General features: G+C 36.6%; 1 protein-coding gene across 1 annotated transcript in view; it reads right to left on the bottom strand.

Moving 5' to 3' along the window:
• LOC26513764 (nipped-B protein) overlaps window positions 1-25439 on the bottom strand; it is a 70044-nt gene that overhangs the window by 2517 nt on the left and 42088 nt on the right. Inside the window, 3 exon segments of the mRNA XM_044716554.1 lie at window positions 2129-2626; window positions 16362-16454; window positions 16515-16709. Of these exon segments, the coding sequence (XP_044572489.1) occupies window positions 2129-2626; window positions 16362-16454; window positions 16515-16709 (786 nt within the window).

The following is a 25439-nucleotide window of genomic DNA, read 5'->3' as shown; positions in this document are numbered from 1 at the left end:
TACTCATCTTTGCTTGTCAAAAGATGAGATTTATAGAAATTTTTTCAAAATCACCGGATATGGCCCCATATTTTTTTTTATTGTTTTCAAAACTATTGAGACATATGAACAGACGGAGATTTGCAACGATTAAAGAGATAACGAAAGATTGAATCGCTGGAAAGGATATACTGCTTAGAAGATAAGAGAAGTCGATGGCATAGGAATATCTGATAGGGAATAATTTCGGCCGATCCGTATGGAATTGGGCAGATCGCATAAGATTGCCTAAAATGAAATCCCTAGAAAGTCCCATCCATCTAGCTTAAGGGGTTAACATGGGTTTCTTCGGGCAAAAACGGCATTTTTTTTTGCAAATAAAAATTGAAATATTTTAAAGAACTTTTTATTGTTTATAGACTCATATTAAATAACAGTTTTGTGATATTTAAAAAAAATATATATATATTACGAAGTTCCTCGGAAAAACGGTGCCTCCGCATTGTCAGCGGAACTTCTTTCAGGGTCATTAGAAATAAAAAATAAAAAAAACGTGTTTTAGAAAAGATAATAAACTAGGTATTGAAGAAGGAAAAAAATGAAAATCGTATTTTTAATAGACGTTTTTATAAAAAAACAAGAAAGGAAACCTAACTTCGGGCGGAGCCGAAGTTGATATACCCTTGCAGTTAAGGTTGTTTCATTTCCGATCGTTCAGATATATGGCGTCTAATGGATATAGTCGGCCGATCCTTATAAAATTTGGCAGATCGGATTACCCAAAATGGAATCTGTACCAAGTCCCATCTTTCTAACTTAAAAAACAGCAAAGTTATGCAATTTCGATCATTCAGTTATATGGCAGCTATATGATATATTCGGCCGATCCTTATGAAATTTGGCAAATCAAATTATTTTGTCCAAATAGAATCCGTACCAAGTCGCATCTTTCTAACTTAAAAAAACATCAAAGTTATGCCAATTCCGATCGATCTATGACAGCTATAGGATATAGTCGGCCGATCCTTATGAAAGTTTGTAGACAAGATATTTTGGCCAAATATAACATGTGTGGAAAGTCTCAACCATCCAACTTAAAAAACACCAATGTTATGGCATTTCCGATCAATCAGTTATATGGCAGCTATAGGATATAGTAGACCGATCCCGGCCGTTCCGACTTATATACTACCTGCAAGGAAAAGAAGGATGTGTGCAAAGTTTCAACTCGATAGCTTTAAAACTGAGAGACTAGCTTGCGTAGAAACAGACAGACAGACAGACGGACATGCTCGACTCAGGAGGTGATCCTGATCAAGAATATATACACTTTATAGGGTCGGAGATGTCTCCTTCACTACGTTGCACACTTTTGACCAAAATTATAATACCCTCTGCAAGGGTATAAAAATTAGAAAAAAACAAGAAAGGAAAGCTAACTTCGGGCGGAGCCGAAGTTGATATACCCTTGCAGTTCAGTCGCAGTCCGCTAGGTGGCGCCACGCATCTTATATTATTAAATATATAGCGGATCGTATATAGTCGGCCGATTCTTATGAAATTTGGCATATTGAATTATTTTGCCCAAAGAGTAATCTGTACCAAGTCCCATCTTTGTAACTTAAAAAACACCAAAGGTATGCCAATTCCGATCGTTCTATGACAGCTATAGGATATAGTCGGCCGATCCTAATGAAATTTTGTACATAAGATATTTTGGTCAAATATAACATGTGTGGAAAGTCCCAACCCTCTAACTTAAAAAACACCAAAGTTATGGCATTTCCGATCAATCAGTTATATGGCAGCTATAGGATATAGTAGACCGATCCCGGCCGTTCCGACTTATATACTACCTGCAAAGGAAAGAAGGGTGTGTGCAAAGTTTCAACTCGATAGCTCCAAAACTGAGAGACTAGTTTGCGTAGAAACCGACAGACAGACAGACAGACAGACGGACAGACGGACAGACGGACAGACGGACATGCTCATATCAACTCAGGAGGTGATCCTGATCAAGAATATATATACTTTATAGGGTCGGAGATGTCTCCTTCACTGCGTTGCACACTTTTGACCAAAATTATAATCCCCTCTGCAAGGGTATAATGACAATATGTTCATAAGGGTATAAATAATAAAACAATACGTACTTTTGAAAGCAATCACGAATCAGTTTGAAATTCTGGGTTATCTTGTTCACAAGAGCACCTAAGCATGACACGCAACTAGTAACTTCTGCTTGGTTTCGCGAAACCACCAGTAACATCAAATGTTCTTCCAGGGAAGCCAAAAACGATTCACTAGCATTGTTAACAAGAGGGACCACTTTTTCAAGTATATCTGCAACCGCACATATAAATTTCGCAGCTGTGGCTGAATGACATTTTATATTAAGATAAGGCTCTATAGTCATAGCATGCCTAACAAGCAATTGCGGTCTAACTTTTGCTAGTAAATGCAATGTGGTTATACAACCGAGCATTCTTGCGTTATCAGTATCTTCCAGTTCAATTAATCGATCAACAAGTCCGTCAGCCAATTGCTGACACGCTAGCATAATTTCTGGCGCGGGCTCCGTATTTTTTTTCACAGGTTCATTTACGCTTCCATCACATTTTAACATATTTTCCTTTGGTTTGAAAATCTGTAAAAGAAAAAGGGTGAAAAATTAATTAATTAGGTTAGGTTTTAATTACACAGGTCGACAATTTCCAATTTTCCTATGAAAGATTTTTTTTTCATATTGAAATCCGTAGATCATACAATGTTTTAATTTTGAATTTAAGGGAAAACTCGAAATAACTTTAGTGAATTTGTTATAGTCAGTTAAACAATATTTTCTTTAATTAAATAGAAGTTTTTAATCTAATAATTTAAAAAAGTCAAGGCTATCTAAAACTTCTGTAAAGCTTTACTAAACAAGCTGAACCTGCAATAGATACGTTTTGAACAAAGAAACAGTTTTAGATAGCCATGACTTTTTGAAAATATGAGATTAAAAACTCCAATTTAATTGACGAACATATTTTTTAAACCACCTATAATAAATTTAATAAAATTATTTCGGGTTTTTCCTTAAACCCCAAAATTAAAACATGGTATGATCTACTGATTTCAATAAGAAAATAAAAATCTTCCATAGAAAAATGTTTGGGAAAAAATCATAGAAGACCAAAAATTAATGTAGAAAATCTGAGATTTCAACTTTGGATGAGTATTCCAAATATTAGTAAAACTGCTAGATACCATTTTTTAATTTTAGTTGGTCATTTCAAAAATGATATGTACTAGAAACAATGATGGTCATCGCCATTACACGGCCTACATAATTCAATATATGGTAAAATTTGATCAATTTCTTCTCTTAGGTGTACCGCGGAAACTGTGGGTGATAGAACCTATGTTTGTTCTGGACTTTGGTTCTGTGTTATTGAACTACATAGGTGTTTTCAAAAAGCTTTGGAATTGCTGACAATTTAGAGATGCCTCTATAATTCGCAGCGTCGGATTTTTTCCCTTTTTTATGCAGCGGAATAATGAAGGGTTCCTTCCACATAAGGGGGAAAGATTCCAACGATAGATTAAAGAGTTTAACGAGCGGTTTGCACAGAGCCTCGGCGCAGTTCTTCAGAACACAGCATGGTACTCCATCAGGGGCCTGGCGAATACACGGGCTTGACCTTAAGAAGATCCGATAACACACCACTTTGATCGAAAGATGGGCAAAATATATGGGTTGGCTGATTGGATATTATAAGTGTAAGACTGAGCTGAACTGCTGCTAGGTAAATACGTTTGAAAAAACTGTGCAAAGAGATCGGCCATTGCCTGATCAGTGTTCGCATATGAGTTCTCAAACGTAAGCAGTGGGGGAAAAGATACATGTTTACGCTTAGTGTTTACAAAGTTCTAAACCTGCTTCGGATCCTGAGTAAACTGAATCCGGCAGCGGCGAAACTGGACCGAGCTACTAAGTATCTTGAATAACTAACTGTACAGCCAGATAATCTATGTTTATTTATAAGTCGGCTGAGCCGGCTGAATTCGCCACAAGCACATCACTAAAAGAGGATTTCTTACGCTTTGGAGACTCATTTAGTAGTTCGAGACTACTAAACTGTGTATCGAGCGCACAGAGTTGGTCATTGATTTTACGAAAACCGCTAATCAACTCATTGAATCCACTTTTAGTCTGCCTCATGAACGATCTCATTTTGTCCTGAACAGCACGACAACCGTCACAGCAAAAGTGGAGACCAGACCTACGTAAAATTGCATCCGAAACTGAGGCCGTGTACCCGGCACACTTAGCGTGTAAAACGTTTTCACAAAGCCAGCAGTGGATGGTAGGCTGGAAAGACGAGATTGTCTTATTACTAGACTTCAACGCACAACCAAATTTAAATTCCAAGAACAGACCATGCTCCAAGGCCACAGTGAGCGTGCCTGGGCCAGGGTGGACCCCAAAGGTTTTCCCAAAAAGAGAAAGAGTAGCAGCATATCGAAAAAACCACCATAATGGGCTTCGACGCTAGCGCCTTTCAAAAAAAATTTCCATTGGTCTTTTAACTTCGTTAAAAGCTTTTAAAAGGAACACAGACGAGGCATGGGAGACGTAGCTGCAATTATTCAGTATAATAAACAACTAAGAAAGGCTAAGAGGGTTGCCTGGGCCAGTTTCTGCTCCAACATCCAAATTAGAAGCCTTTCGCTGAAAAAAGATTCTCTCAAATACAGCCCCCTAGTTAGGCTATTTAAGACTCCCGATGGGCAGTAGACTACATCGAGCTAAAATCCCTTCAGCCTTTTATCAAACGCACACTTCCCAGGTTGCTCCGTGGAAAGAAAACCCTGAATATTCCTTCTTAAGAAATGGAGAGGCTTTTGAGTCTCCATCTGCAACTTACCACAACCCAAATGATATCTCAGGCACACAGCATCGAGCAAAGATAGTCCTACACGAAATTACCATTGATCGCCGCAAGAGCGCTCAGTAAAAAGGAATATGCACAAATTGCCTTCATAGACATTGAGGTACCTTCAATAACGTCCTGCCATGCTCAATCATCGATGCACTGAAGGGACGTGGAATTAATCGATCTGTTCACCTAATACGGCAAATCCTGAGTCAATAAGTGTCGAGCCGACTCGTGAAGGATCGTCTATTCGAAGATATGTCAAGAGGGGCCCCCCAAGAAGGTGTACTCTTCCCCCTACTCTGGATCGTGGCCGTAAACAACCTACTGCGGTCCTTAGCGGGCGGCGGCTGTAAAGTTATTGCTATCGCCTTTGTAGGGGATTCCAGCAAATGCTGTGCGACCTAATGACAGAGAATCTGAAAAGTAATTGAGTTAATTCGTCGTCTATGAGACTGAGACTCAATCCTCAGTTACACAAAAAAATTCATAAAAGGTTGGAAGTTTTTTTTGCATTATGACATATAATGACATTTAAAGATGACAAATCCATATTAAATAATATTCTGCAAAATAATGAAGAAATGAAGATCAATATTGAGTTAATATTGATAGTTTAATATAATGAGCCAAAAAAATCATCAGTTTCTAGGTTAATTTTTGAGGACCCAAAAATAAACTTTTATAAATATTAAAACCACTTAAATACAATAGAAACATGTGTGGGGCGTAAAAAAGCAAATGAATTTCGAATAAGCCAAAAATATAGCTGGGGGTCCTGAAATTTGTTGTAATAAAGGCGATTTAGACATTTAAAAAAATTAAAAAAATAATTAAAATTATAAAATTAAAAAATATGGAGCATTCATATTGAACATATAATTAAATTGACGAAAATAAATGCGTAAACCATTGTGAATTGTTTTTTTTTTAGAATTATTAAAAAGAAATTAAATTTTTAGAAATAATAATTACACCTAATATTATGATCAAGCTAATGATTAAGTTAAAACACAAACGAATGTTGTTTAATGGAACCTGTTTGGAGCCTGTTTAATGGAAACCTGTGAATATTTTGTTTTGGTTCAATTATTCAATACGAATAAAAAATATACTTAAAATGGTATTTTTATCACTGATTGACATTTTCAAAGAAATGCCCATACGTCATTTGTGGTTGCAGCTCTATCTCTTATAGTCTCAGAGATCCCCGCGTTCTTACGGACAGCGGGACATGGCTATATCGACTCTCAAAAAAATTTGCTAATCAAGGTACAAACATTGACCCAAATACAATATACCATTGTACTCTACGGAGTATCCGTAGTAAGAATAAGTGGGGATGTCTTTTTTTCAGGGACCATAATTTCAGAATTGTTAATTTTTTAAAATTTTTTTAAAAAATGAAAAATATGGCTAATTCTCACAGAAAGGTCAACCGCAACAAAAAATTCAAAGTCAATAAAAGAATGTTTTTTTCACACATTTTTATAGGGAACCTATTAAAATTATGTAATTTAATCATATTAATAATATATCGGCTTATAACACTAGTTTACAAATTTTCAAAAACTTTCTGCCTTTTACATCCAACCATAATTTTTTGATACATGTAGGTCTAGTAAACACGAAAATGACTTTCATAAATTTTTTTATGGTAAAATGTTTTTTAATTCACTTTTTAATTTTTTTTTGGATTTTGGAGATGTGTAGACTTTTTTAGGTATATCTCGCGTTCTAATGAAACGATTTTATCGAATGAGCACTTATTTTAATGGTACATAATTGAGTTTGCTACAACTTTCATTTTGGTAATTTTTCGATTCATTGGAAATTTTAACGTCAAAAATTTACATATCGTCCCACGAAAAATACAAATTGTGAAGATAAGTTATGTTTGAATTTTTTTAATCAAAGCTTACACTTTACGGCTAAAATAAGCTATTGATGATTATCGATTGATGATTACCGATTCAGTTACCGAGCGTTTTCGGGAGCTATATTCAATGTTCTAAATATTGGCTTTAGTAAAAACAATCACAGTTCAATTTCATACAATTTATTTAAAATGTTTTGGCTTTATACAAAGTGATATATGTATAGATGCGACTGCGAGGGGGTGAAGACCGAATTAGAATACAAAAGCGGGAGCGCGGCTCAACGCTTGATGCTACGGAGCGATCGAGAGAGCCCGGGAGAGAGCGAGACAAACGCTAGTGCATGCGACGCGAACATAAGTATAAAAGAAAGTGACGTCACGAACTCAATAAATTATTGCCGGCCAAACTTCTTTCCGGCGGCTGCTTGACCCGACATACTCCCCCCGTTGGAAGATGAGCTTTCAACAACTTCATGAAGGGGCAGCAGGCACCATTTGTTGATTGCCCGCCTTGTAGCTCCGGACACGGTCCTCAGCAGCGCACCCGACACACTCTGTCGCCGTCGTCTTCATTCTCGATGCTACTGCAGCTGGGCGATGGCATCTCGGTAGCCATTTCGCTGCCAAAGTCCAAGAGCGGCTTCACATCCACACTGGGTAACATATGACCTATAACACTAGCCACCACTGTGCAGATCCCGGCAAGACGCTTCTCCATGCGCTGCTCGAAATGACGACGGTGCCTGTAATATTTCTCCTTCTCGCTGAGCACTTTGCGGGGGCTTATTCTTTGGCTCGGAAACACACCTACGATGAGACTCCAACTTCACCGGCTTCGTCTGAGGCTGGACGAGAAACTCTGACTGCTCAGCTGCCATGGGGACCTTACCATCGTCAGGGCCTCCGCCTCCACAAACAATCCAACCAAGCCGAGTTTTTTGGATGGAGGGCAAACCAAGAGACAGATGAATTTGCCCCACACAAAGCAGCTCGTAAAATAATCCAGCTCCAATTATCAAATCAACTGGCTGAGGCTATTGAAAATGAGGATCCGCTAGCTCTACATTGTCGGGAATTTTCCAAGAGCTGACGTCCAATGCAAAATTGGGCTGAAGGTCCGTGATGTTGGAGGCTACGATCGCAGTTAATTGCGCAGAATAGTCAGAGCGTTGGGATTGCAAGCTGACTTGCACGGAAAACCCATCTGTAGAGAACCCTGCGCCTCCTATACCGGATACAGTCACCGGAGTCCTTATCTTCCGCAGCTGCAGCTGGTCCGCCAGCCTTGCAGCCAGAATCGAGCATCGCTCGGCAGGGCAGTAGATCTCCGGAGCGGTTCCTAACCAGAATATTGGCAATGGCTAGCAACACCACATCACCAAATCGATCCTTAGCGACGAGAGCGACGATCCTTAGCTGAACCAGAAACAGTGTAGCTGGATGTTGGTCCAGTGGAGGGATTTTGGTCTTGAGCTGGTGAATTGCTCCCAAAATGCAGCAGATTATGATGCCTGCGTCCACACGCACGGCAGCTTGACGCATTGCAATGCCGAGATAGGTGCCCAGATCCAAGGCACTTACGGCATGAATCCAATCGCCTAACTTCGCCTAAACAACGATCCTCAGGCGACAAGCTTAAACATCTTGGACAGGAGTTTATCACGTTAGAATGGCCATCACAGATCATGCTCAAGAAAACTGGCGATGGACTCCAACGTTGGAATGGAATCCAAGGAATCCGAGTCAGCTTGCATTTCCTTCCACTTAGACTGCGTGGCATCATCAACCTTCTGCAACAGCACTTGGATTACACCAGGGCTCGCATATGCGAATTAAATTTTTCCGAAAGCTCGCGAAGCATCGTCGCCGATGCGGATTCTACGGCCCTCAGATTCATTATCTCATTAACATGAGCTTGAAAAAAAAGCCTGCGATTACTAAACCTTTTGTTTAGCAGCTCCAATTCGACGTCAACGATCGAACAGTCTCCAGGGCAGATTCACGAAGGCAGGACCGCAACCGTTGTAGCTTCTCGACCCGACTGATGAATGGTTTTGTGTCCACCATGGTCGAGAACAGTGACCGAAATTCAAGCCACTCCGCATAACCTCCACTAAAAGTGGGATGTGGCAGTGGCGGCAAAGCCTGAAAGGTTCTGCCAAACGATGGATCGAAATTGGTGGCAGAAGATGCGTTGATCAGCGTCGAACTCGCCGGCAACAAACTGGAGCGCCTCATAATCTCCTGATCCAGGATGAAGCGTGCCTCCCTCGCCGCATCGTTAAAGTTGACGCGCAAATGGCTCCTGAGCAACGATTTAACATCGCCTCCGGAAATGTCTCCACTGATTTTAAGGAGGACTGCATCCATAAAGATCCTCAATAAAGCGGTTAATATAAGCGATTTAAGATTGTTAGTATTAACCGCCTTATCTGTGCAACACTCTTCCTTTGGCTCAGGAATACTTTCCTTCCGGAGAGGCACAATCGAAAAACGGATTCATTTTCGCAACAAAAAATTTATTTTATTTTGTTTATTTATTGTCAGCTCACGACCCACTGTGCCACTTCTATATAACGGGGTAATATATGTATGAGCGATTGTAGAACTCTGTAAACAGCGTATGTATGTATGTCAACAGATGCTAATATTTTTCGTACAAATCACAAACCGAATAATGTTTTTTAATTTGTTTATGTTTATATGTTTTAAGCCGGGCAGCTATATTCGGGATTATTACTGCCGGGCAGCTATATTCGGGACTATTTTCGGGAGCTATATTCAATGTTCTAAATCTTGGGTTTAGTAAAAACAAGCACAGTTCAATTTCATACAATTTATTTAAAATTTTTTGGATTTATACAAAGTGATATATGTATAGATGCGACTGCGAGGGGGTAAAGACCGAATTAGAATACAAGCGCCGGAGCGCGGCTCAGCGCTTGATGCTGCGGAGCCATCGGGAGAGAGCGAGACAAACGCTAGTGCATGACGGCAGATGCAGGTGGCAGGTGGTACTATTCGAACGTTTTTTCTCATTCTCATTCAATGTTATGTATTTTGCTTGCATATAAACTCTATGAAAGGTATGCACCTGTCACTTTTCTTTATATCTTCGTCATATGAAAGGACTAGTGGGATTGTTATATATAATATTAAACGTTATTCACGTCCATTTCAGTCGTTACCTGAAATTCGACACGCCGATGATTTGGAGAAAACCATTTTGTCATACGACTGATTGCTATTTCTGCGGTAGCATTATCAGTGGTTTTGGAAAAAATGCCTAGTGGAAGTATGCCCGAGTGAGCACAGTGACGTTAACGACGCCTCATTCGAGTGACATTTCCGTACCCCGTGTACCCTGATCTCACACCTCCCACCCACACCTCAAAAAATGTTGAATCAGAAGAGAAGAGAATCAATATTGATGAGTCAACCACTAACAGAGAAAGTTTTAAACGATTGGGTTCGAGATTTAGAGCTCACAAAGGAAAATCAGATCACTCTTGGATCTCGCATGAAACAGCACGGGTTTTTTAGCTCCAGGAGTACGATAGCTGGTTTTTGCCAGTAATGTAGTACGCTTTGAATAAAAAAATTCGAACGTAACATATCTTTAAAAGTCATTATTTATGGAAATCCCCAATTCCCCCAGTGATTAACATTTGGCATTTTTGGTATCTCCTTTGTCAGAATTTAAAATGAAAAATGAATTATTTTTTAATAAAATAATACAAATAGCTATTTAATAGAGTTTATATGCAAGTAAAATACATAACATTAAATGAGAATGAGAAAAAAACGTTCGAATAGTAAAAATGCTCAAATTGAGTGATTTACTCAAAAACTCATAAAATCCATTATTTTCCATAGATTTTCATCATCAATAGCTTATTTTAGCCGTAAAAGTGTAAGCTTTGATTAAAAAAATTCAAACATAACTTATCTTCACAATTTATTTTTTGCAGTAAATTTTTGCAGTTGAATTTACTCAAAAAAGAGTAATTTTTTGACATGTTTAAGCCTCTGCCGCCTAAAATTTCCAACGAATCGAAAAATTAACAATATGAAAATTGTAGCAAACTCAATTACCATTAAAATAGGTGCTCATTCGATAAAATCGGTTCATTGGAACGTGAGATAACCTAAAAAAAGTCTGCACATCTCCTAAAATAAAAATAAAATACAAAAAAAAATTTTCAAAAGTGAATTTAAAAAAATGTTACCATACAAAAATTCATTCAGAAAGTCATTTTCGTGTTTAGTAGAGCAACATACATCAGAAAATTATAATGATTAACGAAAGGCATTTTGAGTGTAAACTAATCGCGTGCGACATTGAAAAAGAACATTTGTTATCAGTGCGTCGAAGAAATTTGTCGAATGAGCATCAAAACTTGGGCCCAAATAGAAAATTGGACATTTAAGTATTAAAAAAAAATTAGTGATATATAAGTAGTGCATTCGGTTATAAACGTTTTTTAAGTTAGTCGCGTGCGACATGGTAAGAAATTTTTTTTTTATTATTTTTTATTTGCTTTTTATTAATAAATGAAGGAAATAATAATAAAGTGAACTGCAAGCGGTGAACACAAAATTTTAAAAATAATGACACCAAATAAACAAGAAAGGAAAGCTAACTTTCGTGCGGAGCCGAAGTTTATATACCCTTGCAGTTCAGTCGCAGTCCGCTAGGTGGCGCCACGCATCTTATATTATTAGATATGTAGCGGATCGTAATATAGTGGCCGATCCTTATGAAATTTGGCATATCGAATTATTGTGCCAAGAAGAGTAATCTGTACCAAATCCCATCTTTCTAACTTAAAAAACACCAAAGTTATGCAATTTCGATCGTTCTATGACAGCTATAGGATATAGTCGGCCGATCCTTATGAAATTTTGCACACAAGATATTTTGGTCAAATATAACATGTGTGGAAAGTCCCAACCCTCTAACTTAAAAAACCACCCAAAGTTATGGCATTTCCGATCAATCAGTTATATGGCAGCTATAGGATATAGTCGACCGATTCCCGGCCGTTCCGACTTATATACTGCCTGCAAAGGAAAGAAGGGTGTGTGCAAAGTTTCAACTCGATAGCTTTAAAACTGAGAGACTAGTTTGCGTAGAAACGGACAGACGACAGACGGACATGCTCATATCGACTCAGGAGGTGATCCTGATCAAGATATATATACTTTATAGGCGTTCGGAGATGTCTCCTTCACTGCGTTGCACACTTTTGACCAAAATTATAATACCCTCTGCAAGGGTATACAAAATATTATATTATTATATTACATATAATTATATTATTTTCCTCCTTGTTTGTTAAGTTGGAAAACTACGTTTATTTTTTTTAGCTCTAACTTAATTCGTAAAAAACTTAGAATCTCCAAATTCACGTTTTAATATTTTAAAAGAACAAAAACAACTTAAATTTTGAAATTGATTGCAGACAAATTCTCCATTAGGTTTAGCTTAAATCAGCGTTTGAAATGGTTTTTGAAAATGGTTTTTGAAAATGGTTCATAGTTTTTTTTGAATATTCAAAAACAAAAAGCCTTCTAAATATTATATAGCTCCAATTATACAACTTTATCAAGACCTATTAGAGTTCACTTTTGTAAAAATAAAAACATTCTTGCACATTGTTTTTTCCGGTTGCAATGCGTACGAATGTCGCGTTCGACATAGAGAATTAACCATATTCATCATTTTCTGAGCGTGAAAAAAATCTAAACCAAAATAAAAACAGGCCGACAATTTCCATTTTTTTCCGCCACGCAAAATTTCAACTGCTCCTTTAGGCTCCACTGGGACCAAAGTCTAGAACAACATAGGTTCCATCAACATAGGTGCAGTTTTCACAGCCAGGTCATGCATAGTGCAGAAGAAGATAATCAAAATTACTTTCCAAACACAGAAAGACCATTAAAATTATTTTTCAAGACAAATTAAATGAACATGCAGGGAACATTGCTTTCATAAAATTAATATTGAATCACGTATACGGAAATGACAGAAAAGTTTGTTTAAAAGGTAATTAAAGAATATTTATGTGCAGAAAAACGCAATTAATAAATATTCTAACATACGCTGAGCTAAAAGAAACAATTTTGAAAAGACATGAAGAAGTTACAGAAGTAACATCCAGGAAATGAAAACAATTTAGCTGAGAGTAGAAGCTGATAACTAGGCGCTGCTGCAAAGAAATTATTATAGTTTTAAGGGGGCAGGATGGTTTTGAGACTTCAAAAAATTTTTTTTTTCAGAAATTTTTTTATAATAGAATATTATCTTAGGAATATCCTGTGAAAAGTTTCATGCCGATCGGACTAAAACTTGCTGAGATAACCGATTTTCTAGTTTCTTTCTCTCCATATACTTTCAATTGCTTTTAAAACTTTAGACGCGTTTTTCTCAAAACAACTTTTTTTAAGTCGGTGCGTAACGTAACTCAAAAAGTAATGCTCGGATCTAAATAAAATTTTCACACATCTTTAATACAATAAATACTTGCGGATGAACGATCGCTTTTTTTTAAAAATTTTTTTTTTTACCATTTTTTACGGGCAATAATGGGCGGATTTTCATGTAAAAATGGTACCTCCGACTTTACAACTGCACCAAAATTCAAAATCGCATATTTTTTCAAAATGGTTTTCGTTCATCCGCACAAGAAACTAATATTTTAAGTAAATCAATTCAATTTTTTTTATTTCCGATAACACGCACCGCAAGAGACCAATTTTTGGAAGCGACTCCGGCCGACTGCCCGTCACGGGATAAATTATAATTATTTCTTAAAAATAAAAATTCCTAGATACTCTCCAATATAGCCATAAATTGTGTAAAAAAATTGAATTGACATATTACTCAGACATAAAAAAAAAAAATCGCAAAAATTTGTCTATTTTTCGCCTCTGAAACCATCCTGCCCCCTTAAGTGATTTTGGTTGTGGCCGCTAACCCAACAGGTAAAAAAAAAGGCATTTTCCAAAATAAACTATTTTTAACGATGGTGTAAAATATTACGTTATTTATATTTTTGATTTATGAGACTCAAATCCAATTCTATGCATTTTGCTAGTGTACAATACATGTATTTTTTTAATATTTACAGAGTACGTCTAGTGCTAAAAAAGACATTTCTGATCAGAATTTGATTCTAAAGAATATCTATGGTAAAAATGAAAAAGATTTTTATATTAATTAAGGGAACATAACTTGGTAGCTGCTGCCAAAGAAATTATTATAGTTTTAATTGATTTTGGTTGTGCCGCTAACCCAACAGGTAAATAAAAGGCATTTTCCTGAATAAATTATTTTAACGATGGTGTAAAATATTACATTATTTATATTTTTAATTTATGAGACTCAAATACAATTCTATGCATTTTGCTAGTGTACAATAAATGTATTTTTTTTAATATTTACAGAGTACGTCTACTGCTAAAAAAGACATTTCTGAATCCGAATTTGATTCTAAAGAATATGTATTCTATGGTAAAAATGGAAAAGACTTTTATATTAATTAAGGGAACAAAGTAATTCTTTTAGATAGAAAGAGATCTAAAATGTAAATAATCATCATGTTGATTAGCATCAGCTCTAGCTCAAGCAAATACCTCAACAATTTCTAGCGAAATGCAACATGAGTTTGTAAAAACGAGCAATTCAAAATGAATTATAAATTCTAAAGTGAAAGTAACAATTTACACAAGCTTAGTCGAGCTCAAATTAATTACCACCAAGGCCAGGGTGCCAATAAGATTGACTGCTGCAAAAACGAAAAAACCTGTGCTCATGCATCTTGAATAAAAGATCAAGCTGCCAGATAACAATTGGGTGGTTGCATTAAGGCATAAGCTGATCTCATGCAGTTTATGCTGGGGTAATTATAAGCCCTGCGAAAGTGATAGACCCGAAAATTGTTGGTTATTTCGGCCACACGTTTATTAGCTTAAGAAGTGGAAAGCACTCGTCATCTACCTCAGAGACCTACCTACACTAGAGTTCAATCTTTCAATCTATAGAAAATACCGACAAATTATAAGTCAAGCCTGTAGTTATCTTTACTACTGACAGTGGCACTGATGAGGGCCACTTCCAGGTATGAGAAGGTTAGTTTCCATGCTATAAAATATTTAAAGACACAAAATGGGATGCTAAAAAATCAAAAAAATGTAAGTGGAAACTTGTATTGCAAAGAAAAAAAACCCCTTTGCCGTGTGGCTAGACGAGGTAAGGGATAATGTCTAGTTATTCAATTCAAGGATACAAAGCTCTCGAATAGCTTGACGAGGATATTGGCTTGATAGGGATGTTTCTGGAATGATTACATGGCGAGGAGGTCGTGATTACGTAATAAATGGACAACCCCCTACCCAACTCTAGGAAAGAAAGTGACGGTCGCAGATTTCGGAACGAGCTAGTTCAGCACATGACATTCATCTAATAAGGGTTCCCGGATACAGGGACCCAGATAATTGCACCGCGGACAAACGGTTAATACCAACCCTCTCCTCGCGAAAAAATTACCAGTAGGCATCCCTATTTCCTATTCTACGGATGGACTCAGTGGGACTAGGCTGTAAGTAATAAACCGGATCGTATACAGTTGGCCGATCCTTATGTGAATTTCATCATTAAATCAATTTTCTAATAAAATCGTTGGAAACTGCCCGTTCAGTTACATGGCAGCTATAGGATATAGTCGGCCGATCCTTGTGAAGATATCTTGGCCAAAAAAATATGTGTGGAATGTTCCAACCCTCTAACTTAAAAAACACAAAATTTTATGACCGAAATTGTAATACCCTCTGTAATCCTCTCATAAAACAGACTAAAAGTGGATTTAAAGAGTTGATTAGGGGTTTTCGTAAAATCAACGACCAACTCTGTGATCTCGTTACACAGTTTAGAAGCCTTCAACTACTAAATGAGTCTTCAAAGCTTAAGAAATTCACTTTTAGTGAAGTGCTTGTGGCGAATAAACTGAAGCCTACTCAGTCGACAATTATGTCGCTTTTATCTCTGGCCACTCCAAGGCCCGGACCTGGACATATGGATGCGAAAAATAATTCAGAAATAAAGAGCTCAATTTCAAATACTTTGAATGAAGTCGCCTTAGAAAAATTTTAATATTCAACCCACTCCAAGTTTAGGCCTTTGATAAAGGAAATAAGAAACCTAAATTCGGTCGTAGTTTATATACTATTAAGTAGTTAAGTAGCAATTTTTATTATTAAATTTTTAATTGGCTAACCTTTATGAATATTTCATAAAAAATAAAATTTCTTTAAAATAAAATTTTGAAAAAAGTCCCTACTTCTATCTTCAAAAATAGCAAAGTTGTTTGATTTCCGATTACACCGTATATAGTCGTCCGATCTTTGTAAAATTTAATAGATCGGATAAGTTCTTCCGATATAAAATCCATAGAGAGTCTTTTTAACTTTAAAAAGATGTATACATTATTGAATCGGAGTTGTCTCCTTGCGATTTTTGTCACTGCTTTTTGAAAAAATTATAATGCAAGGGCATAAAAATAATATGTTTTAGATAAACTCACACTCAAAAGAAGGCCTTCTAACCAAGTTGATCCTGTATCATGAGATGTATTCACTACATCAATGATTTGATTTATCTTCCTTTGGATACCATGCTAAATTTGAATAAATTATTTGTAATATTAAAATATATTTTGGCATTTAATAGAACTGACCTTATCATTTTTTAAACACGGTGAAAACCACATTTTCATAAAAACATCAGTAACAAGTTTTTGAATACCTTCTTCGTCATTAACGCGACGTATCATTTTAACGCAAATTTCTGGTATTTTCGAAAAGTCCGGATATTCAATACAAATATCACGTAAAATTTTTATTACTCGTTTCCGTACGGAGACGCCAGTGTCCTGCAAAAATAAAATTGTTCAATGTTATGTATAAAGTAAAGAACATTCTATTTACACAATAATATTTGTTTGCCCTTAAAACTTAAGTGTTGCATTTGAGATAATTAAAATAAGAAATGTAACTATATAACTTAAAATGTCGTTTTTGCGAATTTCGTATAATTTTTGTGACATTTGACATAAAAAAGCCCATATAATGAAATGTAACAAGGACAAATCCATATTGGCACAAAATATTCTACATTTTGCTGAAGAAAATTTGTTATTTCATTGAGGAGTTCAAGAATATAATAAGCCAAAGGAAACATTAAAGTTTCTTGTCCAATTTTTCAAGACCCAAAAATAAACTTTTATTAGTGTAAGAACCACCTAAATGCCAAAGAAAAGGTGTCCATTTTTTAATAAGCAAAAAATATGACTGGATGTCCTGAAATAAAAGCCGTTTAACATTCAATAAGATTATGAAATATAAAAATACAGAAGATTAAAAATTATTGTGAATGCACTCCATACGTATCTCCAATATTTTTAAGCTTCCACTAAAATTGGAATGCACTAACGAATGATGTTTTGTCAATTTTCTATTAATATGCGTATACAGCTGCCCACTGTACAAATAGAACCACCACCAGATACAATTTTTCAATAGTCACCATAATCATATTGTTAACTTTAAGAAAACGTTTTTCAAAATTGAAGACCCTAAAACCCTACAAATGAAAAAAAACTTTTTTTAAATGTTCTTAAGGGGGCAGGATGGTTTCCAAGACAAAAAAAAAACATTTTTGCGATTTTTTTTTATTTTTAAGTGAACATAATTATTCAATTTTTTTTACACGATACATGGCTATATTTGGAGAGTATCTAGGAATTTTTTTGTTAAGAAATAATTATTATTTATCCCGAGTCGCTTCAAAAAATTATTATCTTGCGGTGCGTAAAGTCTGGCCTTACAGTGTTATCGAAAATAAAAAATTTAATTGATTCACTTAAAATATTAGTTTCTTGTGCGGATGAACGAAACCATTTTAAACAAGAAAGGAAAGCTAACTTCGGGCGGATCCGAAGTTGATATACCCTTGCAGTTCAGACACAGTCCGCTAGGTGGCGCCACGCATCTCATATTATTAGATATATAGCGGATCGTATATAGTCGGCCGATCCTTATGAAATTTTGTACACAAGATATTTTGGTCAAACATGACATGTGTGTCCCAACCCTCTAACTTAAAAAACACCAAAGTTATGGCATTTCCGATCAATCAGTTATATGGCAGCTATAGGATATAGTCGGCCGATCCCGGCCGTTCCGACTTATATACTACCTGCAAGGAAAAAAAAGATGTATGCAAAGTTTCAACTCGATAGCTCCAAAACTGAGAGACTAGTTTGCGTAGAAACCGATAGACAGACAGACAGACAGACAGACGGACAGACGGACATGCTCATATCGACTCAGGAGGTGATCCTGATCTAGAATATATATACTTTATAGGGTCGGAGATGTTTCCTTCACTGCGTTGCACACTTTTGACCAAAATTATAATACCCTCTGCAAGGGTATCAAAATATGCAATTTTGAATTTTTGGCGGTTGTAAAGTCGGAGGTACCATTTTTTCATAAAAATTAGCCCATTATTGCCCGTTAAAATGGTAAAAAAAAAATTTAACAAAAAAAAAGCGTTCGTTCATCCGCAAGTATTTATTGTATTAAAGATGTGTGAAAAATTTTATTTAGATCCGAGCATTACTTTTTAAGTTACGTTACGCACCGACTTGAAAAAGTTGTTTTGAGAAAAACGCGTCTAAAGTTTTAAAAGCAATTGAAAGTATATGGATAGAAAGAAACTAAAAAATCGGTATCTCAGCAAGTTTTAGTCCGATCGACATGAAACGTTCACAGGATATTCCTGAGATAATGTTCTATTATATAAAACATTTCTGAAAATCTCAAACGATCCTGCCCCTTAAAGGGGTTAGGTGGTTTTACTCGTCCAAAAAAAAGGCTTTTCAAAATTTTTTTTTATTACTCCTTTAAAGTTTCTTAAGGGGTTAGGTGGGTTTGGCGGCAAAAAACATATCGTTTTTTTTATTATTTTATAAAATTCTACAGAATCATAAGAATATTCTCCCAAATATTTGAAGTCGATTCGAATAAAACTTTCGGAGATACAGCCCTGAAAAGGTGGACGCTCGAGGTCAGGTATAGGCAGAGCGCAAACTTTAAGCGCGTTTTTCTCAAAACTGTGTTTTCGAAGTCGATTGTCAAGATTTCTCGGAACCGATCAACCGATCTTGATAAAATTTTGCACATACAATTATCAAGAACTTTAACTTTTTTTACAATAACTATTTAAAAAAAAAAAATGTTTAATATTTTCAGCAAAGTTTTAATTTTTTTGCAAAAAGGTGTCCCAAAAATCCTATTTTCACTTGTTTTATTTTTCCTTCGTTCAGATACTTAGGTCTGTACTAAAGGAAAATATTTAGTTTTTTCATTTCAGATGATTCTGTCAGGAATTGTGCTGTCAACGCGAAAGCACCTTTTTTGCCAGAAGTCATGGGAAATGACGTCTCAATGGCTAACTTTAAAATATTTTTTTCTCAAAATTTCAGAAATTCTTCTTTAAATATGTATATTTAAGAAACCTAAAAGTTCCAAGAAAATATTTCATTCTTTAGATAAAAAAAAATGTTTTGAAAATTGACCCTTTTTTGGCCTCCCAGACCCACCTAACCCCTTAAATAGACATATTTGAAGAACAATTTCCGAAGTTTTCAGAAAGAAATATTACAAAATCAGCCATTGAGGCGTCATTTCTGGGGATATTTAGCAAAGAAGGTGCTCTTGCGTTGACTGCACAATTCCTGATAGAATCATCCGAAATGAAAAGTCCAAATATTTTCTTTTAGTACAGACCTATTACTAGAAACTGAATAATTTTTCCTTTATCCTAATTTTTCCAAGAAAGGAAAGCTAACTTCGGGCGGAGCCGAAGTTGATATACCCTTGCAGTTCAGTCGCAGTCCGCTAGGTGGCGCCACGCATCTTATATTATTAAATATATAGCGGATCGTATATAGTCGGCCGATTCTTATGAAATTTGGCATATTGAATTATTTTGCCCAAAGAGTAATCTGTACCAAGTCCCATCTTTGTAACTTAAAAAACACCAAAGTTATGCCAATTCCGATCGTTCTATGACAGCTATAGGATATAGTCGGCCGATGCTAATGAAATTTTGTACATAATATATTTTGGTCAAATATAACATGTGTGGAAAGTCCCAACCCTCTAACTTAAAAAACACCAAAGTTATGGCATTTCCGATCAATCAGTTATATGGCAGCTATAGGATATAGTCGACCGACCCCGGCCGTTCCGACTTATATACTACCTGCAAAGGAAAGAAGGGTGTGTGCAAAGTTTCAACTCGATAGCTCCAAAACTGAGAGACTAGTTTGCGTAGAAACGGACAGACAGACAGACGGACAGACGGACAGACGGACATGCTCATATCAACTCAGGAGGTGATCCTGATCAAGAATATATATACTTTATAGGGTCGGAGATGTCTCCTTCACTGCGTTGCACACTTTTGACCAAAATTATAATACCCTCTGCAAGGGTATAAAAATAAGTGAAAATTGAATTTTTTTATTCTCGAGATTCTGTAGAAATTTATTAGAAAATAAAAAAAAAACCCTTAAGTTATTTAATAAAATTTATTCATTTCTATAAAATTCAACAAAAAAAATAATAGCACCAAATTTCAAAAATGGATTTTTTCGCGGTTCCCACTGCATACGTACAGCCCACCTCCCGTCCAACCGACCGATGGATGCTGCCGCGTGACGTACGGCTCGAATCGCGGGAATGGATCCGAGATAGTTAATCGAAAAGTAGGAGAAAGATATCACGAGGAACAGATAAGGCGGTTAATATAAGCGATTTAAGATTGTTAGTAGAGCAAGGTGACAAGATGTGGTAGAGACCATTGTAGTCCGAACATAATACCCTGAACGGATCGTGTTGGGCGTATGTCGAACTACAATGGCTGAGGAGTAGAGGACGAATGTTTCTAGTCTTTCTACTAGGAACGTTAAAATTTAAGCGTATGCTGGTTTATATTTCCATAAATAAGATTGTATAGAAACATGACACCCAGCATCGTTCTACGGTTTGTTAATGATGGTAAGTTGATTAGTAAAAGTCTAATACGATAAGAGGGGAGGTAAAGATTTGCATCCCAATTAAGTCCCCTAAGCGCAAAAGTAAGGAAGTTTTTTTGTACAGATTCAATGTGATCTTGGTGTTTTCCATATTGAGGAATCGGACGGACCAATGATGCATATAACGCTTTAGTTATGTACGGGTCATTAAATTCTTTTGACCATCTTTTATTAAAACCAAGCACACGCATAGCTTTATTTACCATGGTAGATATATGGTCGGTAAATTTAAGTTTCAAATCTAATAGGACACCTAGATCGTTAACCTGAGTTAATTGTTCTAAGGCGTTCCCAAAGAGAAAGTACATAGCCTGGTGAGGACTAGATCGGTAAAAAGACATGAGTTTACATTTCGATCCATTAAGCTTTAGGTTATTTGCTAAACACCAATTTTGAAGTTTATCCAAATCGGATTGAAGTCTAGACTGGGCGCTAGTGAATTTATACTGAAGGCATAGCTTAACGTCATCAGCGCACATAAGTACAAGTGAATTAGTTAAGGCAAGGGGCAAGTCGTTAATAAACAGTGTAAAAAGTAGGGGTCCAAGATGGCTTCCTTGGGGCACCCCAGATGTGGCGCGGACTAAACTCGAGGTAACATCTTTAAAGAAAACACGTTGGGTTCTCCTAGATAAGTAACTTGAAATCCAGATAAGAAGATCAGTTGGGAATCCCAAAAGACTGAGTTTACTTATAAGAAGCGAATGGTTAACAGAGTCAAATGCTTTACTGAAGTCAGTGTATATGCCGTCTGTTTGTAAGCCATTCCGGAAGCCATCCGTGATAAAAGATGTTAGCTCCAATAAGTTGGTAGTGGTAGAGCGGCGCTTCATGAAGCCATGCTGGCACGGAGTTATTATTGAACTACATAGGTGTTGCAAATGTGAAGTGATAAGTTTTTCAAAAAGCTTTGGAATTGCTGACATTTTAGAGATGCCTCTATAATTCGCAGCGTCGAATTTTTTCCCTTTTTTATGCAGCGGAATAATGAAGGGTTCCTTCCACATAAGGGGAAAGATCGAAGTTTCCAGCGATAGATTAAAGAGTTTAACGATCGGTTTGCACAGAGCCTCGGCGCACTTCTTCAGAACACAGCATGGTACTACTACACAGCATGGCCTAGCGAATACACGGGCTTGACCTTAAGAAGATCCGATAACACACCAATTTGATATAAAGATGGGCGAAATGCTAGGTGAATACGTAGTTTGAAAAAACTGTGCAAAGAGATCGGCCATTGCCTGATCAGTGTTCGCATAAGAGTTCTCAAACGTAAGCAGTGGGGGAAAAGATACATGTTTATGCTTAGTGTTTACAAAGTTATAAAACTGCTTCGGATCCTGAGTAAACTGAATCCTGCAGCGGCGAATATAACTCCTATAACATTCTGCGTTATGCACGGGGAAATTGGATCGGGCTACTAAGTATCTAGAATAACTAACTTTACAGCTAGATAATCTATGTTTAGTCAAAAGTCTATTCATACTATTCTTTAAGTTGTTAAGATGCCTTGTATACCAAGGCGGATTCGTTGAAGCGGACGGATATTTCCACGGCACACAAACGTCAAAAAATGAGTTTACTGTGAAATAAAATTTTTGTAATGCTACGTTTATATAATCGCATGCCAGTAAATCAGACCAATCATATTCCGAAATTAACTTATTTAATTTGTTACTTATTTAATTAATAATGTTGGCGGTTCGGACGAAGGTGGTATGTGGTATTGATCGGTGGTATTGATCGGACAAAGTTTTTTTGATGCAAAGGAATTCAATGTCACCAAACTCTTGTGATTTTACCTCTTCAGAAGCGAGTTTGGAGTCTACAGAGATTAACACTCCTCCTCCTCTTCGCTGAGGAGTGGAGTTTCCTACTAGGAAAAACTTCGTAAGTAAGTGTAAGTAAGTAAGTAAGTGTTAGAGAAGTCATTAGTTTTTTAAAACTGAGGAAGATGAAGTGGAAGGTTGGTCAGTGGCCGTAACATGTGGAAGTTTGACACCCACAGGTTTGGTTTTTTTTTTTTCACCGTACTTGGCTGATGTTCTTGGACGAAAATATTCTCTGGCCAAAAGCTGGCGGAACAAATCGTCTTGAACATCTGCAAGGGCACACGTATTTTGAAATTATATAATTTAAATATTTTAAATTATAATAATGACTAAATCGTATGAGATCCATGAGTAAACAATATTGATATATTGAAAATGCGTGTATTAATATTACGCATCCTTTGTTGGCTAAAACAGCTGCATAGCGTCTTGGCATTGAATCGACTAAGTCCTGGTAGCGTTTTTGGGTATATTAGTCCATGACTTCTTAATAACACCCCCAAGGAAATCTACAGTCGATGGTTTTTGATCAGCAACTGCCTTCTGAAAGTCGGACCACAGACTCCAAAACTTTAACTGAATTTTTTGAGAACCCCTCCTTTCCCTTTTTACTTTTACTGCTGGAAGATCATAAACAAGAGGCATTTCATTCTTTGCGATGGGTATCATTACAGGTTGCAAGATATTCACATAGACGTATTGATCCATAATAGTTTTAATCCAGTGTCCAGGACCTACTCCATTGTATGAAAAGCAGGCCCATACCATGACGCTGCAACCTCTTTATAGTCTTTGTGGTGTACTGGGGCTTGTATTTCGAATTCTTGGGACGTCTAACATACGATTGGGATCCTTTACTACCATATATGACCATGTTGCTTTCATCAGACCATAAAATATTTCTCCATTGCTGGGGGACTTGATTCTAGCTTGATTCAGTTAGCATAATGTCTGGTACTTAGAAGAGGGATTTTTCTTGGGCAGGCTTTTAGATTATGTTGTCTAAGATATGTGCGCACTGTTTGATCCGTTGCAGCAATATTCAGGTCCATTTTCAGGTCTATAGCAGGTTTGAAAGGTTCCCTTTTGCTATGGCGAACCAACCTTTTGACCTATAGAGGGGACAGGGAACTTTCTACCGCGTGTTTCTTTACTTTTGTTATGGGTAATGGCGTTTCTTATCATCTTATTTGAACATCCAACAAGACGACCCACTTCTCGAAAGAATTTTCCATCCTTGATCAACTTTTTGATGAGATCACTCTCTTTATTACTGCAGTGTTTTCCACGACCCATTTGAATGTTTTTTTCATATTGAAATAATGAAATTGAAGACAAATTTAAAACTGCTTAAAGTAAAAAAAAAGTTAGCATTTCTGCGTGCATTTTTAAGATATCTGGTAACTAAGATTTGGGTAACTAAAACGCTATTTTTGTTTTGTAAGAATATTATACTACATAAACAAATTTTATTTTAAAAATAAAATAGCAACGCCAATAACATTTTATTTTAATAAAAATCTAAATGTGATGTGGTGGTGCTATACTTTTTTTTGCGCGGTTCCCACTGCATACGTACAGCCCACCTCCCGTCCAATCGACCGAGTATAATCGGAATAGATCCGAGATAGTTAAGCGAAAAGTAGGCGAAAGATATCACGAGGAAGAGTGTTGCACAGATAAGGCGGTGAATATAAGCGATTTAAGATTTTTAGTAGAGCAAGGTAGAGCAAGTAGAGCAACCCTGAACGGATCGTGTTGGGCATATGTCGGACTACAATGGCTGAGGAGTAGAGGACGAAAGTTTCTAGTCCTTCTACTAGGAACGTTAAGATTTAAGCGTGTTAGTAAATGCTGGCTGTCTATATTTCCATAAATAAGATTGTTTAGAAACATGACACCCAGCATCGTTCTACGGTTTGTTAATGATGGTAAGTTGATTAGTAAAAGTCTAATACGATAAGAGGGGAGGTAAAGATTTGCATCCCAATTAAGTCCCCTAAGCGCAAAAGTAAGGAAGTTTTTTTGTACAGATTCAATGTGATCTTGGTGTTTTCCATATTGAGGAATCGGACGGACCAATGATGCATATAACGCTTTAGTTATGTACGGGTCATTAAATTCTTTTGACCATCTTTTAATAAAACCAAGCACACGCATAGCTTTATTTACCATGGTAGATACATGGTCGGTAAATGTAAGTTTCAAATCTAATAGGACACCTAGATCGTTAACCTGAGTTAATTGTTCTAAGGCGTTCCCATAGAGAAAGTACATAGCCTGGTGAGGACTAGATCGGTAAAAAGACATGAGTTTACATTTCGATCCATAAAGCTTTAGGTTATTTGCTAAACACCAATTTTGAAGTTTATCCAAATCGGATTGAAGTCTAGACTGGGCGCTAGTGAATTTATACTGAAGGCATAGCTTAACGTCATCAGCGCACATAAGTACAAGTGAATTAGTTAAGGCAAGGGGCAAGTCGTTAATAAACAGTGTAAAAAGTAGGGGTCCAAGATGGCTTCCTTGGGGCACCCCAGATGTGGCGCGGACTAAACTCGAGGTAACATCTTTAAAGAAGACACGTTGGGTTCACCCAGATAAGTAGCTCGAAATCCAGATAAGATCAGTTGCGAATCCCAAAAGACTGAGTTTACTTATAAGA

This window comes from Drosophila ananassae, chromosome 3R (assembly GCF_017639315.1).
Source record: "Drosophila ananassae strain 14024-0371.13 chromosome 3R, ASM1763931v2, whole genome shotgun sequence".
In the NCBI taxonomy this organism is placed as follows: domain Eukaryota; kingdom Metazoa; phylum Arthropoda; class Insecta; order Diptera; family Drosophilidae; genus Drosophila; species Drosophila ananassae.
This window is presented reverse-complemented; position numbering and strand designations above follow the sequence as displayed.